General features: G+C 50.2%; 1 protein-coding gene across 1 annotated transcript in view; it reads left to right on the forward strand.

Annotated features, from left to right (window-relative positions):
* Nucleotides 1-15,985, forward strand: part of Cd9 (CD9 molecule) — a 33,439-nt gene extending 17,454 nt beyond the window's left edge. The window contains exons 2-8 of the mRNA XM_048444100.3: nt 5,368-5,470; nt 12,054-12,151; nt 12,589-12,663; nt 13,723-13,821; nt 13,965-14,054; nt 14,911-14,994; nt 15,513-15,985. Of these exons, the coding sequence (XP_048300057.3) occupies nt 5,368-5,470; nt 12,054-12,151; nt 12,589-12,663; nt 13,723-13,821; nt 13,965-14,054; nt 14,911-14,994; nt 15,513-15,578 (615 nt within the window). The 3' untranslated portion in view covers nt 15,579-15,985. The remainder of the gene's footprint in view (nt 1-5,367; nt 5,471-12,053; nt 12,152-12,588; nt 12,664-13,722; nt 13,822-13,964; nt 14,055-14,910; nt 14,995-15,512) is intronic.
* The last annotated feature ends 416 nt before the right edge of the window (nt 15,986-16,401 follow it).

Genomic DNA, 16,401 nt, shown 5'->3' on the forward strand with positions numbered 1-16,401 from the left:
CAGGACTGAAGGGGCACAGTGTAGGGAGCAGGGCTGAAGAGAGGGAGTTTAGGTTTCTGTTTTCCTGGTTCTTTTTCTTTTTTTCTAGGTTGAGAGACCTGCCAGTGTAGTGTTGGCAGAGACAGAACACAGAAGCCGTAAAGAAGCTAATTAACTGAGCAGTCCTTGAAGGAGACTTGAAGCTTTGTGGGGGAGAGACAGACAGGCGGCGGCTGCTTTTTAGTACATAGATGCAGCTGCCAAGAGAGTGCAGCCTCCTGGCTTCTGCTGTCCCATCCTACCTTGCCCTGGTTCTGCTGCCACAGCATTACCAGCTTCTTGTTTGTTTGGGGTCTGAGCTTGGGGGAGGTTTTGTTAAACAAGTTTTTACGCTAGATCCCAGCTATCCCAGAACTCAGTATGGAACGTGGAACTCCTGTCTTCCTGCCCCAGCCTGCCATGTTCTGGGAGCACAGGCGTGCATCACTACACATGATTGCTAACCACGGCCACACTTGCTTCCGTTTTGTCCTTTCTGTTCCCGTATCTCACTCAGGATCCCACATAACAGCGGCGTTGTCCTAAACCGCTGGCCTGTGACAGCTTCTGACTTTCCTTGTCCCTTGTGATCCTGACAGTTTTTTTAAGATGCCGGTCACCTAGCCCTGGGGAGTTGGAGTAGAACGGAGGAGGGTTCAGGTCTAGCCTGAACCACATTGTGAAGCTTTGTCTCACAAAACAGAAAGCTTGGGGTCTGGGAGGATTGTTCGGTGGGACGAATGCTTTCCCAGCACACTGGAGCACCCAAGTTTGCGTCTCAGAACCCACATAAAGCCTGGCATGGTGGCACTGGGATTTGTAGGGAGATGGGAGAGAGAGATGGGAAGCCCCCAAAGCTCTGGGACGCTAGGCTGGTTACATAGCAGCAAAGAAGAAACCCTGTCTTAGCGTGGAATGCAGGTTGCCCTCTGACCTCCATACCTGAGCTATAGCGCACACTAAAGGACAGAAAGAGAGAGAGAGAGAGAGAGAGAGAGAGAGAGAGAGAGAAGGAAACAGGAAAGGAGAAAAATTCTGATCAAAGTTCTTTGTAAACTGTATGCAGTTTAGGTTTGTATCATTTTTCTTATGGCCCGTCTTATAACACTTAATTTTATTTTATTGATTTTTATTGAGCTCTACATTTTTCTCTGCTCGCCTCCCTCCCTCTACCCTCCCTTCTACCCTCTTCCATGGTCCACATGCTCCCAATTTACTCAGGAGATCTTGCCTTTTTCTACTTCCCATGTAGATTAGATCCATGTATGTCTCTCTTAGGGTCGCCATTGTTGTCTAGGGTCTCTGGGATTGTGATTTGATAACACTAATTTCTTAAAACTCCATGTGAGCAACAAAACAAAGCCAGTCCCCGTGAAACAATGGGAGAAACTCCTCTTTTTTCCTTCGCTGTCACATGGATGGAACCATTTGGGGCCAGATGGCAAAGGAGCTTTCGAAGCAAAACCAGACTGTTTCCATTTGGCTTTTGTTGGAAACAAAAAAGGTAATGAGGCCAAGTGCAGGCAGGGCCCCTGGCTGGGGTGCTGGGCTGCTGGGCTGCTGCCTCTGGACTCCCTTCCCCGTGCTCTCCAGCTGGTGATCGGGCCCTGTGTGAGCATCCACATGGCACCTGACTGGCTCATGCGCTGATGGACACAACCACAGTGACCTGGGCAGTTCTGTAACTGACGTGACCGCTGCGTGTTAGCCTGGAAGGTTTTATTGGGTTTTGTCGTTGTTGTTGTTTTGTTTGTTTTTGTGATAAAGTACTAAGAAAGCCAACTCGAAAAAGAAGGGCTAATTTGGGCTCCAGTTGAAGGACACCGCCCATCAAGGGAGAGAAGCCTGGGGCCGGAGCTTGGGGAGTCAGCCCCTTTGCCTCACAGATATAGCTGTTCCCTGCTGTCTCCGGACCGACATTCCAGGAACTCCTACCCTACCCTTGTCCAGACGCTCTTACCCCCATCCCTGCCTCTGCAGTGCCAAAATCCAAGGATGCCTTAAATACAATATTACATGTACAAATAACCCACACTTAATCCTAATTTGATATAAATGCTGTATAAGTAGCTATACAATATTATTGAGGGGATAATGTCCAGCAAAAAGCCTACTATACACGTTCCTCCAGCCCAGCCACACGCGAGACCTAACTACCCATTGTTCATGAACCTTCCCGGGCCATGTGGAGTCCCTTGGTATTTGATTGACAGGATGCTTTTGTAAAGGTCAGAGCTGCTTGGTTCCTGACACTGGTCTCTTCTCATTTAATTTCTACTATGACTAAAGTGACTGGGATGAGAGCAAGGGGCGGGGGGCAGTGGAAGTCCCCTAAACTGCCCCCTAAAGCAAGCACCCCCTGGAAGTAGTCGGCTCCTAGTAGCCAAATGTGACCCATTCAGGTTTCACAACCCCATCACCCCAGCCGACCTAGCCAACCCTAGCTGTCTTTCCATGACGTGCAACAAGGCTGCTAATGACATGCATAGCATCCCCTCCAGCCACTTAGCACCGGAGATCAACAAAAATAGTAGCAGGTACTTACCTGGAACCCCAGCCCTTGGAAGGCAGAACAGGTTTAAGGCCAGCCTGGTCTACATAGCAAGTTCCTTGAAAATCAGGCTGCACCGTGGGAAACGTGTCTCACAACCAGACAAGAGCTGGTCGCGCACGCACATCCTTAGTCCCAGCCACAGAGGCAGAGGTCGGCCAGAACGACATAACGAGACCCTGTCTCAAAAAAATAACAAAAACAAGCTGGAAGGTGGTGGCCCACGCCTTGAATCCCAGCACTTGGGAGGCAGAGGCAGGCAGATCTCTGTGAGTTCCCAGACAGCCTGGTCTACACAGAGAAACCCTGTCTCGGAAAAAACAAGAAAACTTAAACAGACAAAAAGATGGCAGCTGGCTCACACCCCTGATCAAGTGTCCACATCTGTCTGCCTGTCATCTCTTTCTTGAGCCTTCCTCCTCCCTGGTGACTTTCAACAAAAGCACCTGGGGCTTGGTGGCTTTTCCCAAGTCTCTGCAACCATCCACATTCACTTCTAAGCTGCTAAGCAGCCCCGTGGTGTGGACAGCCCAGCCCTGTCAATGTGACAGGGACAATGTGACAGCCTACAGGTAGAACCAACTTCTGCCCTCAGCCGTGGCCCAAATGAGACCCGAGAGTTTCCTTTCCTGCCAAGTTTCAGTTTTCTAACCCATATTTCTTCCTCCTACCTGTGTTCACAGACTGGGGAAGCAGGGCATCGAAAGCCCTAAACCAGGGCTTCTTACATTTTTTTCCACCCCTTTACACCATAGAAAAAAAAATTTCATGGTCTAAGGCAGATAGATATATCAAATAAGTATGCAGATCATTTCTGATAATAAACCAGAGTGTAGCTCAGAACCCAACCCCTCTGCCCCAGCCCCGATCCTGGCACTCCTTGTGTTCAGGAGTACTCTTTTGGAGGAGATGAGCCAGCTGGGCCCAGCATGACTCACCCTCCTTCTGCATGAAATTGTGCTCCATTTGGATCAGTCCTAAAGACTCCCATGAGTCTTGCTAAGGAGAAAAACCTGACCCGTGTCTTTGAACACATAGCTCTCGGGTTCATGTTAACTCTGTGATTCCTGTGCCATCGATCCCAGTGTTTGTCCAGCCAGGGACTCTCAGCCTCAGGGCCTTCTTAACAGTGTTCAGCAATGTCTTCTCTAAGAGTGGGACTGAACAGCATGAGAAGGTGCCAACTGATCATTCACGGGACAGAGGGTCCCGGGTCATGTGACCTTGCACTGAGAAGATTGAACTGTTTCTCTAAAGTCCATTGGATACCTCCTCCTTCAGGAATACATGCTCTAATGTAAGCCCCTTTATTCTCTGGCCAAACTGGCACGGCACAGGCAGGCCGCAAGCGCCATTCCCCTGTGCGGGTTGGGAAGGCTGAAGCAGTAGAACGCTAAGCCAGGAAAGTCAGCCCACACTGTGGGAACTCAGTGCATGATGGAACTGAATCGGCCTACACCTCTGTGGGTGCAGGTGAGTTGTTTTCTATAGACTGACGTCCTGAGTGTCCCTTCCCGTTGTCACCATGTGCACTCAGCATTCAATGCATTCAATCCAATGCTACATCATGGATAAAGTCAGGGAGAAAAGAAAGGAAGGGGATCCTGTCTGCCCCCAGACTCTCACAGCTCCTAGGGCAGAGAATCAAGGTGGTGGCATTGGTGGCATAGTGCCTCTGTTAGGCCGGGTAGACCAGCAAAACCCCATCTGCCACCAGTACCCAGCTGGCCGCTACACTGCAGGGCTGTGAGTCACTCCCCCAGCAAGCCTTGGTACCAGTGATGAGAGGTCAGTTGGTACTGGGGGGGTGGGAGTGAAGAGGCTTGGCAGAAGGGCTCCCCAACAGCATCTGCTTCCACGGTGCCAGGACAGGGGTTAGCTGCTGGCTAAAGGGATGATGTGGGTAAGTAAGGAGAGGTTCTGATATGTCACGTGCTGAGCACGTCACAGTGGCCCCCAGCCCCGGGGAGTGCATGTGAAGTTAAACAGTCGTGCTTGGTGTGTGTCTACCTGGTCTTTGAGGAGGCTGAGGCAGGGCGATAGCTTGAGCCCAGACATTTAAGATCTGCCTAGGCAACACAGCATGGCAAATTAAAGATGTCATTAAACATCCTATTAAGCACTCTAAATACTTACCCACCCTGCTCAGCAATTCCTCCCCCTGCCTGGAGCTCATCCCTCACTTGATTATCATGGCTTTTTTTTTTTTCCTTTATCACTTCTATGACATCCATTTTATATGTGTGCAGCTTAAACAGCATCCTGGTGTTTAACTCTATAGAATCCTAATTTATGAGGTCAGCCGCTCCTGCCTATGTTAAACGTTGTAAGATATACTTGTAGTAGCTTGTAGCCATCATGGTGCTCCTCGGCGCTGTGTAGAACCCGCCTACTGGCCTACTGTGTTTTTTTTTTTTGGTTTGGTTTTTGGTTTTTTGGAGGGGCAGAGGGCTCAAGACAGGGTTTCTCTTTGTAGCCTTGGCTGTCCTGGAACTCACTGTGTAGACCAGGCTGGCCTCCAACTCAGAGATCCACCTGCCTCTCTGCCTCTCTTAAATGATGGGATTAAATGTGTGGTACTACTGCCCCCGGTAGGGAATTGCTAATCCAAGTTTGCTGATAATTTTGGCACTTGGGTCGATCACACACTTCCTTTGCTTTCTGCTACTGCCAGATACACTTGGAGGGCAGAAAGAAAGGATGCTGCCAAAGCCCTTTGCACGTCTCTTCTGCATTTGTTGACTGTGATATCCCAGGCAGTCGGTACTAACGCCAGCAAATTGTTGTGTGTCTTGCAGCTGGCCGGAATTGCGGTGCTTGCCATTGGACTATGGCTCCGATTCGACTCTCAAACCAAGAGCATCTTTGAGCAAGAATCTAATCATTCCAGTTTCTACACAGGTGAGAGGGGGAGCTGGCACTTCCGCTCTGGAGCCTCCAGGTCAGCTGACCTAGGTACTTGGGCCTGGGAGAGGCTGGCTGCATGAACCAGTCCTGTCCCTTTCAATTGAGGTGGCTTTGTGAGTATGTCTAGCTGTGTCCATGAGTTGGCATCTGACTGATGTGGCTTCTTTCCTTGCCAGCTGAGTTTGTCATCTTGACCATCCTCTGATGTGAAGTTGGGTCTGGCAAGGCTGCTGCCATTCCCGAGGGTTTAGGAGCCTCGGTTCACACACAGTGTGTCTCCAAACTAAATCATAATCTTAAGTCAGAAACCTTTGTCCTATGTGGATCTGCAGAGCCTGGGAGAGAAGCGGCTCCCCTCCTTGTCTCAGACCAGCTTCCAGGGTATATAGTCAAAATTAAGATTAATGGGGGTAGGGAGTGGAAGACTCTGGTGGAGGAGCTTGCTTGAGGCCCTAAGAAGGGGGCCAAACGAGCAGCTAGGTAAAAGAGCCAAGTGACAGAAAGAAGATAAAGAGATGAGGGAAGGAGACAGACAGAATCTGGAATCTGAGAGAGAGTATCTGAAAAGGAAGTCAATGGAGAGACTCAGAGACCATCCCATACTTTGAGAACTGTTTTTGCCTTAGGTGTTCAACTTTCTATATGACTGGGATCACCAGAGCTTGAACCAGCTTAGCTTTCGTAACACAGGTTCCTGAGCCTTCCTGCCTCCCTTCAGCCCCTTCCTCTGCCCCGTAAGAGGCGCTGCCGCTGAGGACGGGCTCATACAGCTTCCAGCTGGAGTGAGCTCAGTCTTGGGTTCTACTCTGCCTGACTTGGAAGTAGGAAGCCCCCTATTCTTAGAGTGATCCTGTCATGCCATCAGACCCAGCATGAGTTGTCACTTCCTTTCTGCCCACCAAAGTTATTTTTACAAAAGACAAGAGAGCAGTCAGACACAGTTATCATCTTCCAGGGGTCGCGGCTCTGCTGCCCTTGCCCTCCTCCCTGAGGCTAGACATGGCCAGACAGGGGAGCAGGGAAGTCTCTAAGTCACAGATCACCTGAGCCCTCTGTTGAGGTGTCCTAGTGGCCTGCCATTTATCACTGTTTGTTGGCAGTGGGTGGGGAAGGGCTGGGTTTATTGCCCTATTGTTTAAAAGAAAGTTAGCGATGGAGAGAAAGCTCCTGGTTTATGGCTGGCCTTTTGTTTTGATTTTTTTTTTCTTTAACAAGCAGAGTTTTTAGGGAGCGGGTTTCCATAGTGCCCTGACTTGTTTTAGCAACAGAGCTTTGAGCCTGCAGCAGAAATGCCTCAGCGAGAGCTGGAGGGGGTGGGGTGAGGAGGGCACATTGAAGAGGAGCAGGGAGCAGGGGACCTTTCATGCTCCATGCCCTAGCACACAAGGGAGCAGTGAGCTCATTCCCTGGGGGCATCAGGTCCACCAGCAGGAATGGATACCTTTTCAGCCCGTCTTCGGAGCAAGGGCCCCACAGTCCCCCTGTGTCTCCTAAAGTCCTGAGTCCTCAGGGCTCCCGTCCTTTTGACTGCTCCTGTTCACCTGGTCATTCTTTCCATTATCCAGGGCTCGGGCTAATTCTGCATATTTTTAGATGTGGGAAGAAAGGTTCTCGCTGGTGACTGGGTGACCTGGGAGGAAACCGCTCCCAAGTCTGAGCCCTTCCTGGTGTATTTCCCTGGCTCTGTCCCTGAAATGCTACAGGGAACAGACACCTATCTAAGTTCTCATCCCTACCTAGAACATAAACCCCAGCTCCTCCTGGAATTCTCTGTGCTAGTTTATGAGGGGAGCTCTCCTTGTAAGAAGTGACCATCGCACCCCTTGTCAGGGACCACTTGGTTCCCCCATCTTTTAGTGCCTTTGACAGTTTCCCCTCATCCTGGAAGCAGAGTGAAGTGTTCAAAGCTTAACTCTTAGAAGGCTTGGTGGCACAGGACTGTAATACCAGCTGCTCTCTAAGAGACTGCGGCAGGGCCACCATTACGTTTTGGGGAAACTGAAATTGTTGTCCCTGGGCAGAGGGCCAAGCAGACTTTGTCCTCTGTGTCCCCTTTTCCCACTGGAGTATGAGACAAGCCTTTTGTGTGAACCCGGCCCTTCCGACACAGGACCTAGGAGTGCCAGCTATACCCAGGCTGATACCCGGCATCACGTGGTGACCAGCCCTTGCCCATGGCTACCCTCAGGCCAGCTTAAGTATGCAACTGACTTTTCAGGAAACCTTCTCGGGTTTCCTGGGGTGAGACCACAGCTTTCACGGTCCAGAAAGCGTGTGCGGTGAAGTAGAAAGGCAGGACCTCAGAATGACTGATGGCCTTACATGAGCCTTCTCTCCAGTAGGTTCATCCTGTCACCAGGACACTGTCCCAGGCTTACAAACAGGTCACAGAAGTACATTTTTCTGGTCCACACCCATAGCACTTCTTACTATGGTGTCCTAAAATCACGGTCAGAGCGAAGGAATTTAGGAATTTGGGCTGTGAGTTCCACCCCTCCTCGGAACCTTCTGGATGTAAATGTCCTCAGTAAGCTGGCCTCCCTGTTCTGTCTGGCCTGTGATTGCTCACTGGCTCATTTTCCTCCACTTGAGGCGAGCATGGCGCGTACACCCACACCTTTCTGAGTTACTGTGCGCTGCAGATGAAGCTCTTCTGAATGAACGGAGCCATGGGAGGCCGAGAAAGCAAGAATGTGCAGGGGTGAGAGAGGGGGTAGAGGGGGCCAGTATTTTGGGGATCATGAATGTAAGCAAATGAAGGTGAGCCTAGAAGATCAGCTTCTCTTCCACACAAGTGCTCCAAGGGAAATGCTTATGAGGTCGAGTTGGAGCCTTGAGAGGAGCCCAGAGCCCAATTCACAGATGGGACAGAAACCCTGATTCCTGTCCAGAGGACACCCTGACATACCATGCCAGTCCTTCCTCCACCCTATTTACATAGACCTATAATGTCAGCCCAAGAAGGAGAAGAAAAAAAAAGTACAATAAACAGCCCTTAAGCAATTCAGCATGGAAATCCTCTGACAAATAAATTTTTCCATGAGTCAGACAGAAAGCTAGCATTCGCTTGTTTTATAAAAAGGAACACTTTGTCTTTATCATTGCCGGCCTTGCTAACAAGTGTGGGGGCTGGGGGAGGGGAGGCTGGGAGCAACTTTCCCAAAAGGAAGCAGTGGACAGTTCATTTTAAAAAGCCAAGCCTAGAGCTCTGAGGTGAGCTCTCGCCTTGTCTTCAGGAAGCCCCGCAAGGTCTGAGCTCCAGCCCTGCAGGATGAAAATGGTGAGTGGACACGATCCAAGGCTCACACTGGGTCCGTGACTCACGAGGGTTGGGAGACCTACTTCCAGATGAGCCACAACGTGGCGTGGCTGTTTCTTCTCCTGACTAGAGGAGCCTAGCAGCCCGTCCAGAGCTGCAGCTGTCTGAGCAAGATTTAAAGTTAACAGACCCTTCAGTTTAAAATCTTTCTGGAGTGGATCTGTCCTATGAACCGAGAGGCCCGTGAGGGGAGCATTCTCTCTCCAGAGGAGAGAGCCTCTTCAGCACCACTTAACGCTACCACAGCTGCCCTGGCTTTGCCAGGGTGTCCAAGCTCCCATACTAGGGTGTGGACCCCGAAAAGACGCACCGGTTTGTTTGCAGTTGATTCTGTTTCATGCGCTTGTAAATCCTTTTGATCTCTTAATGCCACCCCCCATTTATTCAGCCCGTGCTCTGCAGCCCAAAGGAGTGACCTCATCCTTCATTGTCTTGCCCTGATGTGATAGTCAGAAATCGGGATTGTACTATTCCCTCACTTGGTGGTGTCCCCTTGGCAGCTGGTGCCCCTCCCCAAGAGCCATGCGCGTGGGACTGCACTGCCTCCCAAGTTCAGGCCCCATTCCATTTGACTGGCTAGGAGCATGACTTAAGGACAGGCTGCATCTGTCCCCTTGCCCAGTCTGGGCCAGGCATGCACAGAAACAATACCCATATTCATGTACCATGGGGTTTGCCAGTGACCCCACGTGACTTCTCGTCATGGCAGATGGGAGGAGGCAGGAGAGGCACAAATGCCCACTGTGTGTGCTCTGCTCCGTGCTGCCTACGAGCATCAGCTGCAGGCCAGTCCCAGGTCTCCCGCCTGCAAAGTCCTAGCCCTACACTGGGTGCTGCAGATGGGGGACAGTGACGTCGCTATGGCACCTGCCGAAAGTTCTTGTCATGTAACCTGTGCTGTGTAGTGTGAGAAAGCATCCTGTCCTCCCCCACACACACCTCTCATTTTCAGCCCCTCTTCGGAGAAGTCTCTGGGGTCCCCATGGCAGAATAGGGAGAATATCAAGTACATAAAAATTAGCACATGTTTTTTGCGATGGTTACCAAGTCCTTACATTGTTGAGATTAATAACCGCTGGCCCTTGGCTGTACACATGTAGATTACATCCTCATAACAGTTCCAGAAGACTGCACTGTTGTCATGTCCCTTTTGTGGTACTAAAAATGGAACCCAGTGCCTCACACACAGTAAGTATACACCAAGTCTCAATCACCCTGTTGCTTTTAAATTCGTGTGTGCCCATGTGGAAGCCAAAAGAGAATGCCGGGTGTGTACCTCTATGTTCTCCAGGGTCTCACTTGCCTTGACACAGGGTCTCACTGAACCTGAAGCTCTCCTTTTCCCAGCCCCAACCACCCCACAGTTTACAGATAAAACAAGCTGGGTATGGTCACGTACCTCTTTTTTTGACACATGTTCCCTACATAGCCCTGGCTGTCCTGGAACTCAGACCAAGCTGAACTGGAATGCACAGAGATCTGCCTCTGCCTCCTTGTCCTGGTATTAAAGGTGTGTTAGCCGAGCAGAGTGGTGCATCTTTAGTCTCAGCACTCCGGAGACAGAGGCAGGTGGATCTCTGTGAGTTTCAGGCCAGTCTGATCTACAAAGAGAGTTCCAGAACAGTCAGAGTCACATATGGAGATCCTGTCTCAAAAGAAACACCCCTCTCCCCCAAAGAATAATAGAAGTGTGCCAGCACACCTGACTGGTAATGCACACCTTTAAACCCAACACTTCCAGAGGCAGCAGCAGGTGGATCTCTATGAGTTCAAGGCCAGCCTGTTTCTACATAAAGTTCCAGGTCAACCAGAACTACATGAAGAGACTCTGTCTCAAAAGAAAAATTTTATATATATACATACATACACACACACAAATTATTTTTTCTTAAATAAATTCCTCCAAGATTACAGAACTGGCCTTCAAAACCAAGCATTCTGGGCTTTGGAGCTGAGGCTCTTGACATGTCACAATAGCCCTCCCAAGGTTGGCTAGAACATAGCAGGATGGGGGAGGTATTGGAGCAGAATAGCAGAGTGGCCCAGTGGGCTAAGAGTGCATTCTGCTCTTAGAGAGGACTCAAGTTCAATTCCTTGAACCTATGTTGGGTGGCTCACAACTGCCTACAACTCTCGTTCCAAGAACTGCAGCACCCACTTCTAGTCTCCCAGGGCAGCTACATTAATAAACACATGCACATAATTTTTAAATATATATATAAAATACAACCTCTCCTGGGTTTCCCAGAGGACTTGGGACAGACAGACAGAAGGGGGTTTCACTCAAGAGTGTCACTGTACAATGGACTCTGTGGGCACAGCCATGGCGAGCTGGAATAAATGTAGCCAGGGCTGCTCCACTGTGGTTCCAGATGCAGGAATTTGCATTCTCGAGGCCTGGGCAAGAGTTAAAGACTTCGTCCTCTCCCACCTCAGCTCCCCTTTACCCACTCCCATTGAAGATGTAGGTGTGGCATCACACACTCACCCCGCGGTGAAGCTCATTCCAACCGCGACATTTCTTCAGGGGCTGAAGGGACATCTTGGCATTTAAGATTGGTGTGCGTGTGAGGGAGTGTGTGTGCATGTGTAGGAATCAAATCCTGGTGGCTGAAGTTACAGGCATTTGTGAACTGCCCACCATGAGTCCTGGGATCCATCTCTAGACCTTAAAGCAACAAGCACTCTTACCCACTGAGCCATCTCCAACCCAGAAACACATCTCAGCTAAAGGTCACACGGCCGTTAGCAGCAGTGTTGGGGCTAAGACAAGGATCTTCTGATTTGGTACTTATGTGCTTTGCACTAGAACAAGAAGCAGTGTTCCCAGCATGAGCACTTGGTTGTGCCTGGCAGCATGCAGAAGGAGTTTCTAAAGGCAGTCATGTCCTCGAGTCCCAGGCAGTCAGCCCTAGTTTGAGAGGTCTGAGTTAATTAGCTCAAGTGAGAAGCTAGTGGAAGGAACAGAGCAGACTAAACCAGGGCTGTGTCTGTCCTAAGTAGAATCCGAGGGCTCCTGTCCTCGGGCCCCTTCTAGGAAAACACAGGATGAGGTAGTATAGACAGGCTGGAGCAGTGTTCTGGGGGAGAAAGAGGGAAGACCAGGAACGGAGGTGGATGCTGTTTGGTTGAGAACGGGGACTCTTTCCCTGGAGTGGGGGCATTAAACATGGAGGCACGGAGGCTGGCAGAGGAAGGGGCCTGGGCCTCCAAACTAACCTTTCCAAACCTGTGTCCTTTCCTTTCTTCTCCCCTCAGGAGTGTACATCCTGATTGGAGCTGGGGCCCTCATGATGCTGGTGGGTTTCCTGGGCTGCTGCGGAGCTGTGCAAGAATCCCAGTGCATGCTGGGATTGGTGAGTATCCTTCTGTACTCTCGGTAGCGAGTCGGTCTTACCTTACTTCTATTCCTTTCCCCAAATGTCTGACCCAATGCACGGGACGGGTAGAATGGATGGAGTAACGAGGGCACCCAGACAGCTGGGCTCTGCTCAGCCTCCCCAGTGTCCTCACTTCCCCGCCGCATCCGCCTGACTCCCGCCACCATCTTGCCTATGACCCTGGGCAGTGGTGTCTTACTGCTGCCGGACTCCAAACTAACACCCTTCACATACCAGTTTAGAGCGGACTGAGCCCACATTTTCCTCCAGACTGCCATGGGACACTCTGCTTTCCCTGTCACCCCCTTCCTGCCTGTTCATTTGTGCACCTTCATGCTGCCTGTCCTCCACCTCCTCGGTGTTGCTGACCGACTTCCTGGAGCCCGTCTCATTGCTTCCCCCGTGTCTTCTAGTTCTTCGGATTCCTCCTGGTGATATTCGCCATTGAGATCGCTGCAGCCGTCTGGGGCTATACCCACAAGGATGAGGTAGGAGTTTCCCAAAAGAACTCTTGGGTCCTGCAGTGATTTGAGTTTCTGAACTGGGAAGAGGGTTGATGAAGATTGAAGGGCCCGGGCTAGTCACTTGCTTGACTTTCCACAGAATCTACCTCTTTATCCGGTTTGTTTCCACGTGGGAGCAGAACATGATACTCCTCAGGGCTGTGACTGTGGAGTTTAGTCTGCCCTGTGTGGCGAACACATAGTAAACACTCCAGAACTATTTATTTTGGAAGCCATTTGTATACGTGTGCCCATCTGTATATCTGCCAGTCAAAGCTAAGCAGCTCTTCCCTCAACCCCTAGAAAGGTTCCTCAGAACAACACAGCTTTCTGTAATCAGGACTGCCTTGCTCTAACCTGTAACTACATACCACAAGTGCCACACCAGACAGTACACAAGGTCCCCACGTATCTGAGTTCTGGGTCCCCACTTTTCAGGAATTTTGCCATCTAGTGTGGGAGAAAGAGGTTTGACAAACGTGCACACAAGTTATTTATAACCACAAGTACCCTTGAGATTTAAAGGGTAAGGTCGGACGGGGCGTCCCTCTTGGCTTGTAGAGAAGGGAGTATGGACCCTGAATGAGATAGGGGGTCTTGTGGGTAGAGGGAACAGTGGAGAACTGCTGGGCAAAGAAAGGGACTGAGCATGTCTGAGCTTGAGTTTCTAGGGTGAACTAACCCTAAGGAGTCGTAGATCGGGCTGGGACACACGAATGCAGCTTTTGAAGGTGGGGCACCTTACACTCTTCAGTGAGAGAGGAAAAGAACAGGGACACCCAAGGCAGGATCCCTGTTTCCGAAAAACTATCCAACTGATAAAAGAATTTAAGAAGACAAGGGCTGGGGATCCACCACACCATCACCTCAAAAGAAGCTTAGCCAGGGAAGATGGCAAGCTCCTGTCATCCGGGTACTTGGGAGGCTGAAGCAGGAATGGTGCTGAGAAGGATACTGGTGGCAGGTAGACAAATACTGGAAAAGCATCCGTGAGGAAGTTTTCTAGAAACCCGTCTCTGCTACTGATCTGTTTGTCCCTCCTAGGTGATTAAGGAAGTCCAGGAGTTTTACAAGGACACTTACCAGAAGCTGAAGAGCAAGGATGAGCCCCAGCGGGAGACACTCAAAGCCATCCACGTGGCGGTAGGTCACCTCTGCCGTGGGAACCACCGACCCCTCAGCTGCATCCCTGCAGAGCCATGCTCTGGTATTTCTACAGCAGCCTGGCAGACCTCTTTTAAGTATTATTTTTTTTCCTCATTCCCATCCCTGCCTTCTTTCTACAGTTGAACTGCTGTGGCCTAGCGGGAGGCGTGGAACAGTTTATCTCGGACATCTGCCCCAAAAAGCAACTTCTTGAGAGCTTCCAGGTTAAGGTAAAAAGTTAGAGCGAACCTCTGGCGCCCCGCCCTGTTGTTTAGACCAACCCCTGCAGGGCAAGGGCGAATTTAGCGACATTCCTTCCCAAGGCTTCTTTCCTTACAGGGCCGCAAGACAAAGGCCAGGTCCTAGACAAGGTCCTTTGGCACCTGGAGTAGCTCTCTGCAGCCCCAAGAGCCAGGCTCGAAAGTGAGCCTACTCTGTGGAGGGAAACAGGTCCCGGTTGGTCAGTTTTCCTTAAACCAGAAGCAGAATAATAAAAGCGATTCTCCAGTCACGTGGGAACAGACCCCAAAGGGGACTCTCTTAGTGGCAGAATATTTGCTGGTGGGTGAAGCTCCAGGTTTCTTCTCCAGACTGCCAAAAAGAGTAAAAAGATGAGGGGTAGGGGGGTGCCTAGATAGTTAGCTCAGTGGTAAGAGCACTTGTTGCTCTTCCAGAGGACCCGAGTTCAATTCGCCGCCTTGTGTCTCAGAACCGTCTGTAACACTGGTCCTAGGAGGTTCCATGGCCACTTCTGAGCTCCACATACCCCAGGGGGCAAATGTGGTACACACACATACATGCAGACCAAACACTCACACATAAAACGTAAATGGGAAGAAGGAAAGAGATCTCAAACGTCCCCCCTGCTCTGAAGTCTTCTCAAGTTTGAGTTACCCACACCTCCCATATCTCATTTCCTCCCTCTGTCCATTCAGGACAGCCCCTATACCCAAACACATCAATCACAGTTGGCTCTCTGGCCTCCAGGCCTCCCAGCGTGAGTCAGGAGTCAGCGAGCCAGCAAAGAAGGGGTACACACCCAATGTCAAAACTGTTTTTGATCCTTGTCTTGTTTGCCTCCCTAAGTCCTGCCCAGAAGCCATCAGTGATGTCTTCAACAGCAAGTTCCACATCATTGGAGCAGTGGGCATCGGCATCGCCGTGGTGATGGTAAGTAGCCGGTGGTCCAGGGAAGAAACAGTTCCTAAGCTCTGCCCAGCATTGTCGGAAGTGCTATAGGGTCAACAGCTAACACAGCCCTGGCTGTCCTGGCCAGGTGCACGCTGTCAGTATTTCCTTTTTACTGCTAGGAAGCGGGAGATCTGGGCCTGTGACTCAGAGGGAGGACACTTGGCTTGGCTAAAAGGAGCGAGGCCCTGGGTCTCATTCCCAGCACTGCAGAAAGAAGAGGTGGGGGGAGGTTCTTGTCTGCATATTGTGTTGACAACACTGAATTCAGCATTTAAAGCTGCGTTTGTAGGTTCTGGCCCTGGATGCTCTCTTAGGAAATGGCTCATGCTGCATAGCTCAGCTGCTGACTGGCTGTTGGAATCCAAGTTGGCCATCTTACCAGCTATCTGGCCTTCATCTCCCCAGCATTAGTCCCCCTCCTGGACCTCATTACCTCAGTCTCAGACTGAGTGGAGCCCTTTCCCCCAGGCAAACCCCCACTCTTCCTGTTTTTGCAGATCTTCGGCATGATTTTCAGCATGATCCTCTGCTGCGCCATCCGCAGGAGCCGAGAAATGGTCTAGAGTCTGCCCCGACCCGAGCAGGAGCGTCAGCCCCGAGGACTAGCGGGCTGTTTGTATTTTGTTTGCCACTAATATTAGTATTCATTATGCATTTCTAAACAAAAGTTATTCTGTGTTTGTCTTTTTAATACTTTATTCATTATTGACATTTGTAGTTGAGGGATCTGGGGATTCAGTTTGCTTCGAATTTTTTTTTGTTTTTTGTTTTTTGGCTATTTTTGCTTGTTATGTTAAGCAAAAATCCTGCAATGAAAGGTACTATATTTGCCAGACTCTAGACAGAAGATACTGTACATAAAGAGAATTTTTTTGCCTTTAAATAGATAAAAGTATCTATCAGATTTAATCAGGTTGTAAGTTATATTGAAGACAATTTGATACATAATAAAAGATTATAACAATGTCTAGGACTGCTTGGAGATATCGCTTTCTTTAAATTGGGTTGTTTGTTTGTTTTTTAATTCGTAGTCCGTGGCTGGACGGTGGTGGCAGGTGTGGGAGGCAGAGGCAGGCTCTGTGAGTTTGAGGCCAGCCTGGTCTACAGAGCAAGTTCCAGGACAGGCTCCAAAGCTACACAGAGAAACCCTGTCTTGAAAAGTAGATAGATAGATAGATAGATAGATAGATAGATAGATAGATAGATAGATAGATAGATAGATAGATAGTCATGCCTTCCATGTGCTGAGGCCACCGCCCTTGTGTGTTCCATCACACCTGACCCTTCCAGCAGCCATTGTGGAAGGCTGCCTGAGTCCTGCCTGGGCTGGGCCCTTGGCAAGAGAGCTGAGCAAGCTGATCAGCCGTGTGGCTGGAGAGTGGGGGC

Source organism: Myodes glareolus, chromosome 3 (genome assembly GCF_982192425.1).
Source record: "Myodes glareolus chromosome 3, mMyoGla1.1, whole genome shotgun sequence".
Classification (NCBI taxonomy): domain Eukaryota; kingdom Metazoa; phylum Chordata; class Mammalia; order Rodentia; family Cricetidae; genus Myodes; species Myodes glareolus.